Here is a 22,246-nt window from a genome sequence, read left to right on the forward strand (position 1 = left end):
AGACTTAACAGATTTATTTGAACAATCATTTTGTATGTTACGGCCATGGCCATAAATAAAGAGAATTTAGAGGAGACTCCCGCAAACTCCAACTTACAAGAAAGCAGTTAGTAGGGTTGGCGCAATGTTACGGTTTCCCCACCAATTAAAAAATGCAATTCAACACCGTGCCATGCTTAGCCTACTTTAATTCATTGTGTGCCATCCATTGATGTGATGCCACTAATGTAAACGTTTGTTTAGAGCTGTTTTTCTCCCCCTACTCTTGTACACTGCTGTGAGCAGTGCAACAGCCCAGGTGCAGACAGAGACGTGTGTGTGTGTTTAAAGTAATACTGTGTTATCGGTGGGCAAGTAACATAATCGGTGTGTGCACACACTGTGTAACTCACCAGAGACCACAGCAACACTGTTAATGCATAGCATATTAACTTTCAAGTCACATATTTATGATTTCTCTCTCCTGGGGGTTGACTATTTATTTGAGGGTCATTTCACACCAAGCACTCCAACTATAACAATAACCAACTATATTGTTCACCATTGTCTTTGTTATAGCTGTGGTGTCTGACAATTTTCAAACTAATTTATATATTTATAGTGTATAGCGCTTGCTGTGAACAGTCCCTTGGTATAGCCTGGTATTGCGCTGATACCGGTATCAACATCAGTTCACCCCTTATAGAAAGGCTGTTGGTGTGTATGAGTAATGCGTCCACTGTATGTGTGTGTAGTACACATCGGAGGCGTCATTAATATATGGGACCAACAGTGGTGCACTGTGTGTGTGTGTGTGTGTGTGTGTGTGTGTGTGTGTGTGTGTGTGTGTGTGTGTGTGTGTGGTACCAGTTGTATGTAGAAGTCTGAGGGGCTGTTAACATGAGGGACCACCGCATTGTATTCTGTGCCGACCTTTGGGTTGTTACAAGGATAGTACAGCAGAGGACTCCTAGTGGAGGACGGTAGTGGAGTGTAGAACCTAGGGAAGAGTGAGTTTCTAAAAACAGCTCGCAACACAATGTAAGCACACAAACAAGCTAAAATGGGTCTGCTTAATCTTTCACATAATTTCAAACCAGCAGCAGTGAAAAGTTGAACACATGAAGAAATTGATGTATACTGCTCCTAGAATGCTTTGCAACAGCATCTCATAAAAGAAAATAATTCTAAACGAACTAGACAAATTCTCAACAAAAAGAGAAAAGCTGATACCTGGCCACTTCAATGAAGATCAGGTAGTCTCTAACAGAGATGGGCATGTCGCTGGCTTTGTCCATGGGATCCTTCATGAGGTCAACCAGCAGACAGTCTCTGTCATGTCCATACACCTTCATCTCCACCACCGCTGAGCCCATCACACGACGGAACTCCCCGCGAGCCTCCTTACTCCAGCCTCTAGTCTGGGAACACACAGAAAACAAATGATCCTCCACCTGATGTAGGGCTTTGTGCAAATTGCCTCGCCACACCGCCATACCAGACTTGAAGTTATACCAAACAGGAAAAAATTAACTTGGAAGCAAATACTGTAGTTGTGGCTGTGTAGCCCATGAGTATGTGTGCACACAGAATGCACATCAACTCAAACATCACAAAAATGTGAAATGTTTTGAAAGGATGAATTGCTATTGATCGATATATATATATATATATATTTATCTTAGAAATATAGTAACAAATTGTTGCAAAAAACATTGCAAAAATAGCCGATCTTTAACACATTGACTGCCTGAGATGAAAACAGCTTTTTTTATCCCCATGCCAGCGTTTTTGGGGCGGTGTATCCGCCCCCTATAAGTGAGTTTTGGACACAGACCAAAAAAATTGTATACCCCCTAACCCTTCCATTGTTAATGCAAATCGATACTTTTGCAAAGTCAGCCAATCACATTACAGCTAGTGTCATCACCACTAACTGTAATGTGATTGGCTGACTTTGCAAATTCAGGACTGTGATTGGCTAGCGAAACACATGACACATGTGCAGCCCTATGAATAGCAGTATGGACTTTAAAAAAAAGTCACTTATCCTTTTTTTAAAGTGAGTCATGTTGTGATGACCACACACCGCCCACTTCACACTGGGTGTGATTTTTTACCTTAAATTGACGATCTTTGGAGAGCCGTGGAAGCCACGTTGTATTCACAGAAATAAAAAGTGTCAGGGGGGTGAGGGAGGGTCTCCTCTATCCACTGGAGAAAAAACATTTTTTTCCATTTTGTTGCCATCGCCCGTTTAATAAGGCTCGTTTTCACCCCCCCAAAAAAAAGGAGAAATCCGAGCTAGGCGTGTTTTTCTACAAATCCTAATATTGGAGTGGACGCAGGCGACGTTTTTTTGGGATGACGTCACATCCGTCCATTCCTTCTCTCAGCTTCAAGGGATCATTCCTAAGTGTTTTATTTAAAAGGCCGTATGCTGGGGCGCCCGCTGGCCTAGGGGTCCAGGCGCATACCACATACGCTGGTAATCCAGCTTGACGCGAGTTTGACTCCCTATCCCGCCGACCTTTGCTGTGTCCCCCCATCTCTCTCCCCAAAAAATATCTTAAAAATGTGCAGGCAATGTGTTAAGCTCACAACGCATTGAGCTTGTAGAGAATTTCGCTATTTATTTTTTATAATTAAAAAAAAAACATTTTATTCAAATCAATATTTTTCTAAAATAATAAACTGAATTGATTAACTGTTGCACCCTTTATGTCAGTGTTCCTACCAGGTCAACAGGGATCAGGTCCTTCAGGGAGCATTTGATGGCTTGTGGAGTCCAGTGTCTCAGCTCCGCCAGCAGCCAGTCTTCCACCTTCCTCATCTGCTCATTAACAGCCCTCACTGCGGACTCATCAGACATCCCCTCCTCACTTAGTGATGTAGTGGTGGGGATCAAGCAGTTGAGAAGAAAAAGTTTTGATGTTAGAGGTTAAAAGACTTGTACAAGGTATAATACTGTGTTGTGTATAATGTTTTGTGTATAGTATGTGTGTCTGTGTGCGTGTGCGTACATTACTAATCCAATGCGCTTGGTGGCGCCATAGTCCGTGAGGAAGAGTCTGAGGTGGAAGACCTGTGTGACAGGGCACGAGGTCACCATTTCCCGAGTACCTCTCTGGATTATGTCCGATACCGTAGCTCGACACCAAGTGCGGTCCCTGGCTTTCACAAACACCACACCACCTGGACACACATGTGTTCATTCAGTTTCTGTCCTTCCTTTGACTACATTAACACAGGCAAGATTAGCAAAGGTCCTCACTTTGGATGTCATTCTGTCTACTAGGGTATGGATTTTGTGAATGTTTTTTTGGAACGTTTTGTGCCCAAGGGACAAGTCAAAACCTCAAGTCACACCTGCATTCATATCTGTGCAAAAAATAACGTTTAACCACTTATCAAAATATAGACTATCTACAAGCTCACAAGCCAATTCAGCTATTTATGAAAACTAAAGGCAACCACACGGCCCTCAGATCAAGAGTTCATCGCACCGCAATCCGACTGATTTGATTATACTAATTTATGGATATCCCTGATGTCGTCAGTATATGCCCGTATATGGGCATGCTGATATGCCCATATATGGAGATCTCAATATCTATCAGTCCTTGTCCCTTTTATGCCCATATATATACATAATGAAAACAAAAGTTCACTTACAATAAAGAAAGAAGATTGAAAGCGGTTACAAATATTTTTTTGGGGGGGGGTATAGAATTGGCCTCCATTGAGAAATGAGTGCGCACAAAGCACCGATACAGTATATTAAATAATAACTTTGTAAAGTTGTACATATTGCAATAATAATTTTATTGTGGTCACAAAATCCCAAGGCACACCTGGACGTGTCTCATGGCACACCATTTGGGAACCACTGTGTTAGTTAGGGGACATTCCATCCCCACAATGATAGAACTCACAAACGTACATACCAGTCTTAATTGTGTCACTAGGAGAGAAAAGCCCCCTGTCTCCACAACAGTTGTCATAGATCTTACTGCACAGCAGACTGGTCTGCTTCCTCTCAGCGAAGTAGCGGACGTAGAAATGGTTCGGGTTGACCACATGGATGACCTGCACCAACTGGCGCTCTGGAAGAACGGGAAGGAAAGACAAATAGAACATGATAGAATGATGTATTATTTATGTAAAGAATTTGGATTCATCAGAGCAGTGTGTGTGTGTGTGTGTGTGTGTGTGTGTGTGTGTGTGTGTGTGTATCTAAGAAAATAATCATTCAAGTCAATCTACAGTCAGTAAGACTTACACTAAGACTAATGCTAAATAGCCCATTTAATACCTGCATCAAGACGTCTACATTGAAGCAATTAATTTAGTTACATTTTCAGACAATTAACTACCCATTTTACAATGTGACGGTCCCACTGGGTTATGGGATCTAGGTTATCAATTGTTGTAGCAGCATATTTGCAGAGCTCCTTCATTGAATTAAAAACTACCAAAAGACGGAATAATTAAACAATGGACACAAAACACACACGTATATATATATATATATATATATATATATATATATATATATATATATATATATATATATGGGAATACACTGGAAGAAACCCTTATCATCTCACCTCTGCAGGCACCTTATGAATCAACTAACTATATATATATATATATATATATATATATATATACATATATATATATATATATATATATATATATATATATATATACATATATATATATATATATATATATATATATATATATATATATATATATATATATATATACACACACACACACGAGTTTAATTTCCTCCATACCTGTCAGATACTTGACAGGCGTAGGCGTTGTGTCCACTTTCTTTTCCCCTTTTGTTTTCCATTCGTTACTGGCCAGCTCAGGTCCAGCGAGTGGGGGAGCGGTTGGGGGAACTGCAATAAGGAGCAGAGGGATCCACGTTTGACACAGTAGCCATCAACCATTGAATGTTTGTACAGTGATTAATCCTCCTATAATCGACAAAGCTCTGTGTGGGTGGTGAGGCCAAAATCTCTTCTGCTCGGATCTGAATTGATCTGAATTTGCACACAGCCATTGACCATTACCGTGTGCACGGAACAGCGAAGCCCATTTTTCCGCTTTCCCCAAATATCAGCTGTTTATTAGCGTTTTATTGTTTATTAGCATGTTTTTGTGTTCGCTGGCTCCCGGGTTGCCAAATCATGTGCACATATTCCCCACCGGGTATGGTCTAGTACTTCTAATTGTTCCTCTTTGCCATTTTTTGCATTTTCATTCTAGGGTTAGGGCCATATTTTCACCAGTGCCTTACTCATTAGCCCTAAACTTCTTTGCAATGTTTTACTATTTTTAAAAACATTTTCAAATAGTTCAAATAGTCAATCTACAAGCTTACAACATGTCTATGTAGATCGGCTAGTTGAACTATTTGAAAATGTTTTTAAAAAGGCGAATTATTTTAACCAGTTCAAACCAGTTTTTGATAATTGTTTTCTTAGCGGCAGTTGAGGCGGCTAATAGTATGCGTTTGTCTTGTCCTGAAATGTTTGGGTTATAACCAAATAAGAAAAAGGGCAGGGCAGCTGGGAAGAGCTTTACCAATAATAGTTACAACGACCTCCTTAATCCAAAGACATTTAATAGAGGGGCAATACCAAAACATATGTAAATAGTCTCCTTTAACAGAAGAACAAATAGTACATTAATCAGAATCTACCAATTTACATTTAAATCTACGCTCAGGCGTAAAGTAGAATTTATGTATACATTTATAATGAACTATCTGGTGAGCTTTATTTTGAGATGAGAAGATAATATTCTGATAATATTCCAAACAGAAGGCCAATTCCAATCAAAGACTGGAAGATCCTTTCCCAACTATTTGTAACTAAGAGTGGTTTAGTATTAACAGAAATAAGTTAATCCTATATTGAGGATTCTATTTTGATCTTGGTTGTAACAATTGGTACCAAAGGGTGTTGGGGTAAAGCTGCATCCCCCCAAGTTCTGAGACTAGTGCGAAGCTTAAGATAGAAGAACCATGAGGAGCCTGGAAGAGAATAATCATCCTTCAAGTCCTGAAAAGACCGGAGACATTGATTGTTAAAAATAATATCGCCTAGAACTTTTTCTGACCATTGTGGGAAAGAAAACGGTATAGATCCTGAAAGAAGAGCATTATTGTGCCAAATGGGAGAGAGCACATGGAAATTACAATTGATTGACAACTGTTTCATTATGTAGCGTCAGATGGATAGTGTATTGGCAATGATTGGGCCCATACGCAATTAAAAGGTAGGTCCTGAATCCTGATTGGAGAGGATAAAGCATTTTCTAACACTCGCCAAGATGGAGGATAAAGCATTTTCTAACACTCGCCAAGATGTATCTGATGAGGAGTCCAGCCAGGTATTGATCGCTCTCACTTGGATCGCCCAATAATAATATTTAAAGTTAGGTAGGGAGAGGCCACCAGGGTTTTTTTATTACGAGAAAGGGTGTAAAAGCTGATCCTAGGAGTTTTCCCACTCCAAATACATTTCCTAAACATAGAATCAAGATCCTTGAAAAAAATTGATGGAGGGGAAAGAGGTAACATAGAGAATAAGACATTTATTTGAGGGAGTATATTCATTTTTATGATGGAAACACAACCATGAAGACCCGCTTCATAAACCAGCCCAAAAAGGTCTTATACATGATCAGAGTTCTTGCTCTTACCTTTCACATCTTCACGTCTAGCCAAACGAGAAGAATCTGGAGGAAATTAAAGACATACATTTGAGCTCATATCATCCTTAAGGCCATTGCACACCAGCTCCATTACATAAATGTGATGCAAATATGCAAAACATATGTAAACATCACCCAAAGGAACCATGCACCTTGCAATATTGTAACTTTCAGGTCATATCCTTCTCCTACTGCAATGTACTCTTTACCAGTGCCATTCAGATAGCTGAAAGCTTCCAAATGTCAACTAAATGTAATTAAAACATTAACACCAGCAAACTATTTCATAAACTACCTACTGACCATATCCATGTCTTGGACCGCCGGTCCTTCAGGGGGGCGAAAAACTAAAACTAAGCCTTAAAGGAAAAAAAGGAAAACTAGCAAACACTTAAAAAAAATAAACTGAAAAAAACTAAAGAAAAGAAAGTTTAAAAAAAATAATAAAACATTCAAAACTATAATAACCCATCACACCCCCTCCCTTTTCTCCTTCTCGCATACAAACACTCCCAATTTCCCCCTCCCTCTACTGCACCTTCCTCCTCCATCTCCTCATCCTCCTCAATAAGCTCCTCCACAATAACATCTGGCCCAGCCTGGCATGGCCAGACTGCTATTTTTTTAGCTGTGGCAGATTCGTCTGGCCCAGTGTCAGCAGGACCATGCTGCAGAGTGAGGCTGAGCTTGCGGCGAGGTGTTGGGCTTTGGGTGGAACAATGACCCTCTCTCCCAGTCCTCCGCCTGGGGTGGTCTGCCTTCTGCTGGGGGCCCGCAAGTTCTCTGTAGCGGGGAGGGGGTTGGTTGCGCCATGAGGACTTTCTGCAGGAGGCTTCCTGCTGCCTGGGAGCTTGCTCTTCTGACAAACTGAAAAGGAACAGTGAGAGGACTTCATTCCAAAAACATAGGATGCGTTTTATTGAATGTATAAATCAGTCATTAAGGTAATGTCTAATAATTATATAACAAAACTGACAAAGGATTTAATGAGAAATTAATTCACAAATAGCATAGAGCAGAAGTGTTAGTGCATGCATGTTTGCACAGACAACGATTTTGTCCTAAACAGTTCTATTGACCCACCAGCTAATAAGTGATGAACCAATATTAATGTATGTTTTGGGAACTCACAGCTTGGGTTCGCCTGCATTGATCTTCACACACTTGCTCAGGTTGTCTGCTTGGAGTACACAACTGGAACACACACGCACATGTATGAACGGTGTGTGTGTGTGTGTGCATATGCCCATATATGGGCATGCCCCCTTTTGTGCCCATATAGGGAGCCGATAGCCTGGTTCCAGACGAATCTGCCTTTGCAAAATTGCATCGCACTTTAGCCCTCGGCAGATTAGGTCTGGCCCCCCTCCATAGAGATTTCATTTCTCTCCCTCCACAGTTGTGTGGAACCAACCAGGGCCCAGTATCCAAATGTGGGCGGGCTTATCACCTTATTTGGAGCAATGACGTACTAACCTCGCATCACCAGTCTTTCCACCTCGGAGGAAAGCCTGGTATTCGTTACTGAAGGCCCATATGATCCGGTCTAGACCACGCCTACTGAAAAAAAAAAAAAAAAAAGCATCCTCTTTCCGGTTTTGTCGCGATCCGGTTTTGCGGTGCCGCTTTGTTTTGGTTCCCCAATCCCTATTTAAATGGAATAGAATTTCCCCGTGGGATAATATGGATAATACAGACGCTAAATAGTCTCTGGAAAGTACACTCACATTTATATTTAAAAAATAAGCTAAACTACGCCGTATCAAGGATTTTGGGGACGGACCTATTTTGGGGTGAGACGTCTTTCCGGTTTGTCGCGATCCGGTCGCTTTTCTTTTTTTTTCCGACCGGATCATATACCCGAAAAGGAATGCTGCCCAGGCTAATGACGTACAAGGAAGCACTGCTCTGATTGGTTCGTACAAGGAAGCACTGCTCTGATTGGTTTAGGTCTAACCAATAGAGTCCGCTTGGATCTTTTTGTAACCGCCCCTTGGAAAAAAATCTATTGTTGATAGGGACCAGACTAATATCCACGCAGTGTGTCGTGTGATATTGTGTAGCCACGCGAGGCTAGGGAGCAGACTGATTTGTTTGCGCCTGATGCTATGACGATACATTGAGGTTAGACAACACACACATATTTCGGCGTAGCTGCATTGGTAACTCCTTATATGGTTATGGCATGGTGACATGAGCGTGGCGTCTTAAGCCAATTTGAATATAAAAGGATTAAACTATATCATTAATATACCTTAGAGATGTTTGGAAATAAGAAAAAGGTCCCCCCTTCTGTGTTGCTTAGAACCAGATAAATGTATTTTTGGATAAATGGTAACATGAAACACATGAATCCCATAGGAAAAATATATAAACTGGGTAAATAAATGGGTAGGGACTAAGGAGCATGCGCAGAAAGAAGGCAGCAGATCAGGTTAAGTCTTTACATGGTACATTTTCATTTTGATCAATTTGTGAAAAGGTTTAAAGCACCCCTCTGCAACCGATTCATTCCGACTGAGGTGTTTACAAGGAACTGTTTGGGCTTTTAAACAGACTGGAACTGGAATATTAGGCTACGTGTAAACCCAGCTTCTCTCAACAATTCTCATGATCTCTAATGACTCACCTCAGCCCACAGTCCATAGTAATACAGGTCATATCAACAGACTGGACATCCACTGGTGTCTGCAAAATCTCCAAAACCTGGGAGACACGTGCAAAATCAATCAATCATCTATCAATCATAGTGAGAGTAGTGAAAGTATGTGTGCACTGCAGACCCATTTTGTTTACAGGCCATCATCTCCCAAAAACATCTTATTTTCTACCAGTCAAACTGAAATAACCAGAAGAGATACATTGGCTACCTACCAAAAAGGTTGTTCTGTACACAGCATTGATGCAGCACTGAGCATTTTATGTAATGAAAAGTGCAAAGTGTATTACCATTATTGTCAAATCAACGCCATCGGTAGCTCGGTTACAACTACAACTGCTATTACTATTGATTATGCAGTTATACCATGTCTAATTCAGTTCAAGACAAAGCAGCATTGCATACCGTTTCCAGGTTGCAGTAGTTCTCCAGGGCAGGGCAGCGTCGCACCTGTCTGGCTTTCTGCATGGCAAGCTCCAGGTCTTTCATCCTTTTCTCTACCAGGCACACCTCCTTGTTGCTGGAGACAAAAAAAGCCTCCATGTTGGCCACGTCAGACACCAGCGCATCCTTCCTGTTGGCAGAGGAATTACATGCCTTCACATAGATTTCTTCATCGAGCTCCATACCACTTTTTATCTCTGCTAGACCAGAATGGCAGTTCGCCTCTCTGTGTGTGGCCTAACTTACAAACTACAACACCGATCAGTGTTTATTTGTTTATTTATACGGCTCCCCATTAACTGACGCCGTAACATCAGCTAATCTTCCTGGGTTCCAAGACAATGACAGTGTATCACAATTTTTATTTTTTTATCAACCTAATGGTGGTGATAACAGCCCACTTTACATTTGGCCATAAAAGTCCTGAATCGTAGGTTGTAGATTACAAATGTCCCATCATATTGTACTGTACCTCTTTGAGACAACATGTTTGGCCTTCTCGATAACTTCATCGATCTCCATCAGCAGCCGTGATTTCTCCCTGGTCACCTGTGCCTTCCGGCCGGTCAGCAGAGTCTAAAGAAAGGGCAAATGTAAAAGTACAATGCACAGCACACAAAATGTCAATTGCCTATTCCACGCTTGAACAGAACATTTTTCACGCTGTCATGTAGGGTAGACCACCCATAGTGGAGTCGACAAATTAGTCATTTGGCTCTTAGGTTGAACTATAGATTTTGTATAGGTTGAGCAGAGTATTCATGTTTTTATCCATTTTATGATGCCTATTTCTGCAGTTTTCTTTATTTGAGGCCCCCTTAGCTCTACACACAATTAACAGATCACTAATAGGTGGACCGCAGACCGGACTCCAGACTTATCTGGACCCGGAACTATGCCCAATAAATCATGAAACATTATTCTAATTCATTTGATCCATTTTAACTGCCACAGTGTTTTCACTGCTTTTTCCATGACAAAATAACTGTCAATTGAATTCATCTCACAATATCGATGGGGGTATTTGGTCAAACATAAGTGTTTGATTTTGTCCATATGGCCCAGCCCTACTAGTGCCCTCCCTCTCTCACCTGGTGGATGTGCCCCAGCTGGGACATATTCTCCAAACCCTGGGCCAGTGCTTCATCCACGGCCTTCTCTATCTTCTTCACTTCAAATGTCTAAATGAAACACACAAAAATACTTTAACAACAAGGCCAATGAACCGTCCACACCAAACACTAAATATGTCGTTTTAAAAAAACTTTCTCTGGGGCACCCGCTGGCTTTAAATATATCGGAATCGTTAAAGGGAACCGTTAACGAATCAGACCTTTAAGAGGGAATCGAATCGCTGAGGAACCGGAATCATTAAAATCCTAACAGATCACAAACCTAACCACAACTAATTATTGTTAGTTATTGTGCTTGGTGTGGACAGCCTTTAAAGGACAAGTCTGGACTAAAACAACATGTAGCCTTTTTTCCTTACTTATATTGATCCCAAATGACTGGTCATGGGGTCTATTTGCAGAATTGCCCCCGTCATCCAGTTTCCCAGCAGCAAACCGCATACTTTAAGTAGGCTAACCCAGCATAAGTAGCGATATGCTTATAGACTCTGCTATAGAGCATCGCAGTTGCGCAGAATCCGGGTGCCGGAAGTAAATACTCAATGCATTTTTCCCATTGACTTTTCCAAAAATATTTATATCAATGAATTTAAGCCTAGAATCAAGCCATCCAGGATTCTGGTGAATCATGACCATAAAACCTTTTTTTCTGTGATTTTTTAAATTTTATATTTAATGATATGATATACTATGTTTAATAAATACCCTTTGTTTTGCCGTTTTCAAAAAAGTTTTTTCACAGAATCAAACGTTTTATGGTCATGATTCACCAGGATCCTGGATAGCTTGATTCTAGGCTTAAATTAATTTATATAAATGTTTTCGGAAAAGTCAATGGGAAAAATGCATTGAGTATTTACTTCCGGCAACTGGAAGTGGGCGGGAACTGCGACGCTCTATATGCTATGGGGGATAGCATAGAGCAGAGCCCATAAGCATATCGCTACTTATGCTATTTGTTGCGGTCACATTTTTTTTTCATTAATCTGTTATTAGGTTGTCATTACACACACATCCATGCCTTGGTTGTCCCACACTAGCCGCCAGTCTGCTAAACCAGTGGGGGTCACCAAATAATTTGGGGGGGGGGTCGCCAGATATTTTGGTGAATTTGAAAAAAAAAATATATATTTTTTTATGTTATCATTAATTCATGTTTTATCAGTTAATTTACTCAATTTACCCACTTTTTGCGAAAATGTTTTGATAATAAACAATTATCAAATAACCTATTATAATTAAATAACCTTCGCGCGCGCGAACGGGACTGCGCGCGTGCACGTGGGGGGTCGCAGGAAATAATATCATTATTTTGGGGGTCGCGGCCTGAAAAGGTTGAGAACCCCTGTGCTAAACAGACCAACGTGGGGTGAAATCACATCCACTCCTCGCGAGACTTCGTCATGACGCCAGTCATCTTTCTGTATATGACTGCATGTCATCATTCATTCAAAGTATCATATCTCTGCTGTCCGGCCACAATCAGCTAACTCCAAAACGCGAATTTTTCAGGAAATGAAAAAACTAAATCTAAGTTTCTCAGGAAATTAAGAAAACCTTATATTTTTTAAAACATAGCAATACTGCCTCATCAAAGTTGGTATAGTGACTTTATATTTTGTCAGATACTTGCATGTATCATTATATTATCGCCACTTTTGTCCGAACAGCCGACGCCTGACAACAGCTCCAATCGCAGCGGAGAGAGAGGTTTCAAATGGGGGCTGGGGCTAAGCTGACTATGGATCTCCAAGCTCACAATGCGTCACACCATGTGAATGAATGCCCTGATGCTTCATGACACTTATTATATAGGCCTACAATATTAAACAGGACTTTAAATATTACAATAACTTCTGCAAAGAGGGTTTCACAGAGTTGGAGTTTCAGTAGAACTAGCGAGAGAAATGCTATGAACTCCTTTCTTGTCATATATTCCTCTCCTCATTAAACACTTCATAGATTTTAGAAATATAATTACTTGCTTTCATAACATTAGCGTCAGTGCTTGATAAACAGGTGCATAGTTTTAACAGACTACGGAGGTAAAAACCCTGCGTCGTTACAGTTTGTTTATCAGCTGCTCCGCAGTAGATCTGTGTTCGCTCACTGTGCTGTTCTGTGGAATGGCAGCAGGGAGAGGAGTTACGTGGTTTGACGGACAGTTCTTTTTTTTTTTTTTTTTTTTTCCCGGTGTAAAGAGTGTTCAATAGTGTTGATTTATGAAAAAAAAAAGCTGAAAATGGGGTTAGCTGGTTCCCGCCAGACAGCGACGATATGCTAGCTATGGTATCATCTTGCAGCTGTCCAAACTAATTGTTGTAGAAGGGTAAAGGGTACTTGGATTCATGGAACCAAATTCAGGCCTAGACTTCTGATTATTTACCCGTTTGTCTGGCTCCTCTGCAATGACATTGCACTCCTTCTCTGGAGGGGAACGGACATGGCGGAGGCGTCTGCTTCCACACCCACTACTGTAATTACAACACAACAAAACTGATAAGGCCTTACAATGGAAATACACTTATGATTCAAATTGTATACTCAAACTGAAATGCAACTTGCATTCTGAGACATATTCAAAACCAAAACTCTGTTTTATACATTAATGGCATATCACATTTTGTTTGTAAATTCCATAATAATGTTATATACAGTACAGAGATTAGACCATGATTGGCTTGTTACCCGTTATTGGCCTATATTGAAAATCCGATGTTGACTTGTCAGTAGCCAAAAAGGTTGGTTATAGCAGCCATATGGATCTTTTAATACAACCAGTACCCTGCAACAATGTTGCAAAAAGCCCTTTGATATACGTAAGTTATATAAAACCATGGACGAAATTTGGAACCTGTTACGGTGCTAAATAGTGTTGCATCTTATATTATTGAAAGCCTTGTCCATTTCCTTTTAAGCACATAAACCATATAATTCGTTGACCGGGGGCTCACTCCTTTTTACCATGAGCCTCTACATCAAAAAAACACAATAGCCGATCTACAAGCTCACAATGCTTTTCCGCTGCAACCTGTCGTGATCTTGTAGATCTGCCATTTTCGCTGAAAGTTAGCCTCAGAATTGTAATGAACATGCATTTGTGGGATGAGAGCGGCACAGCTAGTTTTGTGGGTGTCCCAAGTGAAATGTGCCAAATGTCTCTGCCAAGTTTGACTCTAACTTCATTGTCACTTGACTGGCAGCACGCAATGATGACTACTGTTTGTTGCTCTAGAGAGTCTATATCAAACATTTCTCTACAGATGGTCAACCGGGAGCATTATGGGTCTGCTCTCTTTACCAAAGTTGCCATTTGGGGTCTTCAACAAGGGATGGCATGCTACATTTCACAAATATGTTTAACCACTTAAAATAATATACACTTAGGTGTCCCCCAGGGCTCTATACTTTATAAGTTTACTTATTTTTTCCCCCTCTACAAATCTCTCTGCTGAAAATAGCCGATCTACAAGAGTTGTGAGCTTGTAGAGTGACTGTTTTCACCAAATGTTTGCCCACGAATAGGGTTCATGTGGTTAAAAAAGTCAAATGGACAGGCTTTCCATTTATGGAAAAGCTACTAGCACAGTAACAGATATGATCGACCAAACAAGGTTTCAAACTTTGAAAGGTTTAATAAAGATATATTTTTGGCATTCTTTATTTAGATAGTTACAGTGAGAGAGACAGAAAACAAGGAGAGAGAGATGAGGAAGGACATGTAGTCCAGGGGCCAACACTGATATTTTCACAAATTGGTACCACCTAAGGTGACCGTAAAGTTTTTGTATTTTTGTCTTCCTACATGTCTCTAGTTTATATTTTGGTATGATAACCCTTCCAATCTTGTAGCTTAATGGCAGTTATCACTACCTACCGGCTAATGTATCCGGTAGGAGACACAAAGTAGAATCTTTGTGTCTCCTACCGGAAATACACCCGGGCATCAAATTATTGCGACAAAAAACAAAATATATCCATGTATTCAAGGCTTCATGAGGTGTGCAATTGATAACTTCTCAGATTTTTGGTGTTTGCAAAAAGACTGCTTTCCATAAGCTTGTAAAAGTTGACCCTCCTTCGGTCTAGGGTGGTCATAGCTGAATGGGTAGAGAGTCCCCCTGGGAAACTTAAAGGAGGAGTTCACCCAAAAAATGACTTATTTTCTATCAATTGCACACCCCATGAAGCCTTGAATACATGGATATATTTTGTTTTTTGTCGCAATAATTTGATGCCCGGGTGTATTTCCGGTAGGAGACACAAAGATTCTACTTTGTGTCTCCTACTGGATACATTAGCCGGTAGGTAGTGATAACTGCCATTAAGCTACAAGATTGGAAGGGTTATCATACCAAAATATAAACTAGACACATGTAGGAAGACAAAAATACAAAAACTTTACGGTCACCTTAGGTGGTACCAAAATATTGCTTGGCCCCTGGACTAATGCAGCAAAGAGTCTCAGGTTGGATTCAGCCTTGCACATGCCAAATTAAAAGCCAAATTAATAAAATCATTTTAACTCTAATTCTGGCAGAGTGCCTTGGTTTTTTAGCTTTTCTTAATGTATTCCGCCCTACTCAAAAGAACCTCCCATCCACTTCTTGTTTTTCACCAAATGCTTTACGTGTATCCAGGCAGCACTCTTCTATAAAAAAAATGTTTATATTTATTGCATGTCCTTCAGATGTATGTAGTTGTAAGAGATTCACAATTTAAGGACTTAAGACATTTACAATACCTCAATAAGACCATTACTGCATCAAAAGTAATCAACAAACTACTATAAAAACTGGTCAAACATTGTCAAATAATATAAGAAATAGGCAAAAACATATCTGTGGAACCAAACTAAATGCCTTAACGCCTACAATTCCAAGTGCTTGTCAGGGTGGGGGGTCCGCAGTTCAAATATGATTTTTGGGGGGGGGGGGGGGGTCGCGGGCGCGACCTGAAAAGGTTGATAACCACAGTTTTACATGATACCTTCTCTTCTTGTTCATTTTGGTGGTGTACATGAGGCCAACCACTCTGGAGTCTATTTCTAACCCACCCACGCCGTCAACAGGAAGGTCTGATTCAACCTGTAAAAGGAAAAAAATAGGGTAGCATCAATTTCCCACCAAGGCAATATACGGTCACATTAACCATTAGCAGCTCTACCCTGGGGTGAACATTCAGTGGAAATAGCTTATCTACCAGCTCACAATGCTTCACACAGCAACGCTGTGAGCTTGTAGATCTGCCATTTTAGCCATTTGAGAAAACCTGGGAAGAATCTCACATAACAAGACCAAAATTTGACACAAGGTATAAGGTATGTTGTGTCATATCCCAACAACACACCAGGGCTTGGATTGGGATCTCTCTACTTTTATTTTAATAAATAATTACGTGGCTCATAAACAGGGGTCATCAATATATCTGTACATGGACAAATGTGTCCATCGCAAGACTTGTCCTTGTACGTGGCACATTTTAGATTTGTTTTTTTTACATTAAACATAATGTTCTTATTTTAATCATAAGACCCAATTAAATTACTGAATGTCATTCTCCAGGTTTTCTTCAGAATATGTATGACACTGATTTACTATGACACATTAGGAGTCCACAGTACAGGTACAGTGGTTCTTAAACGTCTTATTTTCAAGGAACTCTGAGCGTACAAATGGAACCAAATAGTGGTTCTTAAACGTCTTATTTTCAAGGAACTCTGAGCGTACAAACGGAACCAAATAGGACCCTACGGGTCCATTGGGTTCAAAGACCTGTAATGGTCATTTAGGGCTAGCTCTTTATGCGTTTGTCTACTCATTTTGAATGTCCATTGCAAAATTTGAAAAAATGTCCACCACAACAAGCCAGCATGGCGATGTCGAGCGATGACCCCGGCTCATAAATGATGTGGTTGCTGTTTACTACCTTACAATCTGGACACACGATGATGTTCTTCACCTCCACCATGGAGTTGAGACAGGCCTGGCAGAAGATGTGTCCACACAGCAACTGCAGGGGGAAGCTGGCCAGAGCTTTATCCTCGACCTCTTCTGCAAGACAACACCAAAACGTGGACTTGTACTTGTAACAGAGTAGGCTATTTCTACATTGCAGTATTGTATTGATACTTCAAGTAAAACATTTGAGTACTTTTAGTTTTCCCTACGGTAAATGAAAACGTATTCTTGTTTTAAAGTGTAGAAGCAGATCTATCATCTACAACAGGGGTCTTCAACGTTTTCAGGCCAGGGACCCCCTAGTCGAGACAGAGATGAAGCAGGGACCATCTCTATATTGTAAAAAACTGTGTTTCAGATTAAATCTTTTTTTCGTTTACTTGGTCTGCTCTTTTTTCCCCTCTACACCAAACCTCTTTGCCAAAAAATAGCAGATCTACAAGCTTGTAGATCGGCTATTTTTTGGCTAAAGTTTTCCTCAGAAAAAGGGATGCTAGGGTTCAAGTGGTTAAGATATAAAAAAAAAAACATATCACACAAAGATTTGGCGGACCCCCTGTAGTAACTCTGAGGACCCCCTGTTGAAGACCCCTGATCTACAAGCTCACAACGCATCACTTCGTGCCGTGCTGCGAACTTGTACATCTGCTATTTTAGAAAAATCTTGACATTTTGAATAATCTTGAACTTGATGGGGGATCCGCGGGCCAAATACATATCAATTTGGGCGTCCATGGCACGAAAAGTTTTGACTCATTCGCCATTGACTGGGATTGTTTTAGCAAAACATCGCAGCAAATACACGTGGTGATGTAATGACGACATGGCCACGGGTGTAACAATTCTGTATGGGGCCTACGGGCCCTCAGAAGTACCGTAGAATTGTAAAATTCGTGGCCAAGAGACATAAGGTAAGCACTTTATATTTGAAATCTGAACGTTTATGTAGATGTATGGATTGTAAAATGGAGAAAGTGCAAACACCAGGTGTAAATTAGACAGTCATGTTTCAGGCCAATTGAATGAACTAAACTAAAAGGAAAAGTCGAGGTTTTACCAGGTAAAATGTAGGGACTTCCACATGAATTGCAATTCAAGGAGTCCGGCGTTGTTTCGTCCATCCTCTCTCTGTGTTGCTGAGATGAAAGAAGTGATGAAATTTAAGAAGAGCAAAAGTCGTTATTAAGTAACGAGTCACTTTATCACGAATGAATGTGTCTGTTTCAGGCTCGCACACGCACAGGTGTTCTTTCGCCGGATATTAAGCAGCGTTGCCAGATTCTGTGAGTGAAATAAGCAACTGGTTCTGTGAAAACAAGCCCAAAAGAAGCAACTTACTTACATCCACATGACTCGAGGGGGGACTTGCTGGACTTTACATAAAAACAAGCCCAAAGTTGCTTATAATAAGAAGACCTGGCAACACTTAGATCAAGAGTTTATTAATAAGTAAAAGTACTCTTTATGCAGAATGTCCCATTTCACAAGTTCAATATGTATACAAATCTTTTGAAAATAGCAGATCTACAAGCTCACAAAAGTTAAAGTGGTTAATGCATGTTTTGTAATCAAAATCTACATAGTAACTAATGTTTTCAAATAATTGTAGTGGAGTAAAAGTACAATAGATTATTTGCCTCTGAGATGTAGTGGAGTGGAAGTAAAAGTATTGAATATTGGAAATGGAAATACTCCAGTAAAGTAAAAAATACTCAAAAAGTGTACTTAAGTACAGTACTTGAGTATGTGTACTTAGTTACTTTCCACCACTGCTTCTCATCATCACTGCGTGGATCCATCTGCTTCACAGAGGAGAGATTCATCTTCACCTACACCCATGGAAGCGTCAGATGCTTCTGGACAGCAAGAGTCTGATGGTAGCTGTCTGACCCCCTCAGTGGTCAAGGAAAGACGAGCTCTACTCAATGTATATTGTAAAATGAGTGTTTGATATGATGTCCTTGGTCTACTGTATGTTGTTTAACTTTTGCATTTAAGCCAGCTTTAACAATTTATTTGGATCTATTTATTCCAAGGCTCGATGGATACAGACAGAACCAACTTAAAAGAAGGCTTCCATCTGAGACACAGGTGCTGAATGTAGCCGAAGAAGAGCTCAAGATGAAGAGGAGAATGCTGGACATGATGGGGCATCAGAGAAGCGAGCTTCTAAAAATGTCAGTCAGTTAACTAATAATATTGACAGACTGGCAATATTGCAGATGGGTTTTCATTGCTTAGACAGCTGATGCATCCACCACCACAGTCATTCAACATGCCACCACCAATGCCACCATACCAAACCAGAGGTCCTTATGGACAAATGTATTCATCAGCACCACGACATACACACAGTCAATGTGTTGGACACGATCCTGTAAGTGTGTACAAATATTGTACTTTTCACTCCACTACAATTATATGAAAACTTTAGTTACTAGTTACTTTGAAGAGTTTGAATATTATTACAAAACTTTTGATTAACCACTTCAACCATGTATATACTTTGGCTATTTTCAAAAGATTGTATACATGACAAACTTGTGAGATGGGACGTATTGCATAATGAGTACTTTTACTTTTGGTACTGTGATGCCAATACTTTTGAACTCTTACTCAAGTAAAAAATGTCAGTACTTCTTCCACCACTGCAACTGCACACCAGAAAGCAACATTCAGGTCTCCTGTGGGCCCAAACTTTCAACTCTTGAACCAGGTGAAGACTATATATATATGCTTGGATATGTTGACTGATGATGATGATTTGTTATTGATTTGATACTAGTAGCTGTTCAAGACAAAGTAACCGTACATCTCTTTAGCTTTTTAATAAAATGTTCTGTCTTCTTCCCTCTGTTTTGTTTCATGTGCTCTCTTCTCCTCTTTTCCTTGTCTCACCTCATTTTACCCCCTTGTCTATTCCTCCATGTTATTCACATGATTGTGGTTGGCTGCAGAACTGATCCGATCAAACAGTACCCCCTAGTGGTCACAGGTTAATGTATAGAGAAAAGCAAATGTTTGAGCCACTTCCATGTAGCCTGTTAACTACCTAGAGAGTAAAGGTCACAGGTTTGGTGAATGTTCTGTGAGCCTGAAACTATGTATTGAACAGGTGTGGATTTTTTTAATTTAGTGTTTTTATTTAAAAAAAAAGAAGTTTTGCTTAATTGTTATATCATTTCATTTGATAATGAAATGGAGTAATACAGACAATTTCATCTGTCAAATGTAATGTGTGCTACCTCAAAATATGTTGGGGATTGGGAGCATTTGTGGCTCTGCTTCATGCCTGCATGCATGTCTATGTCTTGACTTCTGTAACATTTTCTCAGAAACCCTGTAAGCCCAGCTATTTATAACGTGACCTTTATCACCTTTCTCAAGGAGCACTACGCTGCGGGTAGTTGATTAAAAGTAGGGCTCGTCCGGGATTTGAACCCGGGACCTCTCGCACCCTAAGCGAGAATCATACCCCTAGACCAACGAGCCTGCCTGCTATGTGGTGACTGACCATCTATGTTTCGTCCTCTCTTTCATGGGTGTTTGGTTCCTACAACTGGTGATGTGGCGTTCACAACTTATTTGGTCAAACCGCGCCCTCTCGTGGCCATAAGAAACATTTAATTTAAGTGAAGTGGTCCCATTGTGGTTCTTTCCTTCTTGTTATGTTATGCATCTTATTATTAATGTCCTACACCTACATTAGCCTATATATTTGATAAAAACACATACACATTGAGGTCACAGATAAATACCATGTGTAAATGTAAATGAGATAAATAAGATATGTCAGTATGCAGATCAGCCACCTTGCATGTTCTCTTTCACCGCATCCATAAACCTCCGCTTTGGCCATCCTCTTCTCCTCTTGCCTGGCAGCTCCATCTTCAGCGTCCTTCTCCCATTGTACCCCCCATCCCTCATCTGCACATCATCTCAACCTCACCTCTCTTGTTTTATCCCCAAACCTTCTAACTTCTGCTGATCCTCTAATGTAATCACTTTTGATCTGGTCCTTCCTTGTCACTCCTAATGGGAGCCGTAGCATCCTCAATTCTGCCATCTCCAGCTCCCCTCCAGTCTTTTCGTTAGTGCTACCATTTCCATGCTGTGCAGCATGGCTGGTCTCACTACCTCACAACTATCTTATACATCTTCCCTCTCACTCTTGCTGGTACTTCTGTCACAAATCCCCCCTGACACTTTCCTACATCCGTTCCACCTTGCCTGCACTCTCTTCCACACTCCCCATTACTTTGGATAGTTCACCCCAGCCAGGAATATAAACTCCTTCACCTCTGCTCTCCTCCTTGTATACTTACTGTTCCACTGTCCTCTTACTCCTGACTTTCATTCCTCTTCTCTCTAGTGCATGCCTCCACCTTTCCAGACTCGATTCAACCTGTTCCCTCGTCTCACTACATATCACTATGTCGTCCACGAAACATCATAGTCAAGGTTCTGAAGTGAAATTCCTTCTTAGCATTGTCTTAGCATTATCCAACCATGTCTGAAATAAATATATCCATTGTTGAGTGTTTTGGCAGGTATGCATAGTCCATATTGACCTCTGAAGGCAATTTGGATTGGATATAAGCTAAATACAGCACCATATTCAATCAGTCACGTTGATATGCTCATTTGCCTTCCTCAACACCAGATAGTCAAACACACCAAAGGGGGCCTTTCCAGAAAGGTAGACGTGTGCAGATTATTGTACTGTAAGCACCTCAAACGTGGGTCTAATTGTTATATGGAGTTTTACCCAGAGTGCAGAGAATCATTGTTCCAGATGGGGTCATTGAACCAGTCCTATGGAAGAAACCCCCACAATAGTTACAGAGGTGAGAGATATTACTAATTTGTACTGAAAAGATGGAAGCTGCAGAGAGAGTGTAAAGTGCCACCACCACACTGCTGGCCTTTTGCACCTCCCCAAATGTGTGTGAAGCAGCTCAACATTCTAGTATCTACTTTATCCCTCAATCGCTTATAGACAAACACACATGTGCACACAAACACACATTACGTCATCATGGTGAAGCTCCTATCAGGTGAAAAGAAACCGACTGGCCATGTCAGATGAGACGCGTGTTCTCATATCACACCCAGAACGGGCACTGCACTAGTAGCTTGTAAATGCAAAACCAGAAACCATTATTGAACAGACGTCCAATCACTGATGTTAAAAAGGCACTCATACATGTTAAGACTTGCACATCTCTTTGCTTATTCAACCACATTGATACCAGTATAGAAGCTGACATGAATAGTAAAGCCTTCTATGGATGGCAGTATGGACAGTCCCCTAGGGCAGTGGTTCTCAA

The 22,246-nt window shown here is 40.6% G+C and overlaps 1 protein-coding gene across 1 annotated transcript in view; it reads right to left on the reverse strand.

Moving 5' to 3' along the window:
* rnf17 (ring finger protein 17) overlaps positions 1-20,804 on the reverse strand; it is a gene marked incomplete at its 5' end in the record, with an annotated part of 36,969 nt that extends 16,165 nt beyond the window's left edge. The window contains 15 exons of the mRNA XM_084042310.1: positions 847-979; positions 1,213-1,400; positions 2,717-2,861; positions 3,003-3,042; positions 4,788-4,898; positions 6,709-6,744; positions 7,385-7,587; positions 9,350-9,426; positions 9,785-9,953; positions 10,296-10,399; positions 10,915-11,004; positions 13,343-13,430; positions 15,946-16,043; positions 16,885-17,009; positions 20,729-20,804. Of these exons, the coding sequence (XP_083898436.1) occupies positions 847-979; positions 1,213-1,400; positions 2,717-2,861; positions 3,003-3,042; positions 4,788-4,898; positions 6,709-6,744; positions 7,385-7,587; positions 9,350-9,426; positions 9,785-9,953; positions 10,296-10,399; positions 10,915-11,004; positions 13,343-13,430; positions 15,946-16,043; positions 16,885-17,009; positions 20,729-20,804 (1,683 nt within the window). The remainder of the gene's footprint in view (positions 1-846; positions 980-1,212; positions 1,401-2,716; positions 2,862-3,002; positions 3,043-4,787; positions 4,899-6,708; positions 6,745-7,384; positions 7,588-9,349; positions 9,427-9,784; positions 9,954-10,295; positions 10,400-10,914; positions 11,005-13,342; positions 13,431-15,945; positions 16,044-16,884; positions 17,010-20,728) is intronic.
* Positions 20,805-22,246: the final 1,442 nt, after the last annotated feature.

This window comes from Gymnoscopelus microlampas (genome assembly GCF_963454915.1).
Source record: "Gymnoscopelus microlampas genome assembly, chromosome: 19".
NCBI classification, from domain to species: Eukaryota; Metazoa; Chordata; class Actinopteri; order Myctophiformes; family Myctophidae; genus Gymnoscopelus; species Gymnoscopelus microlampas.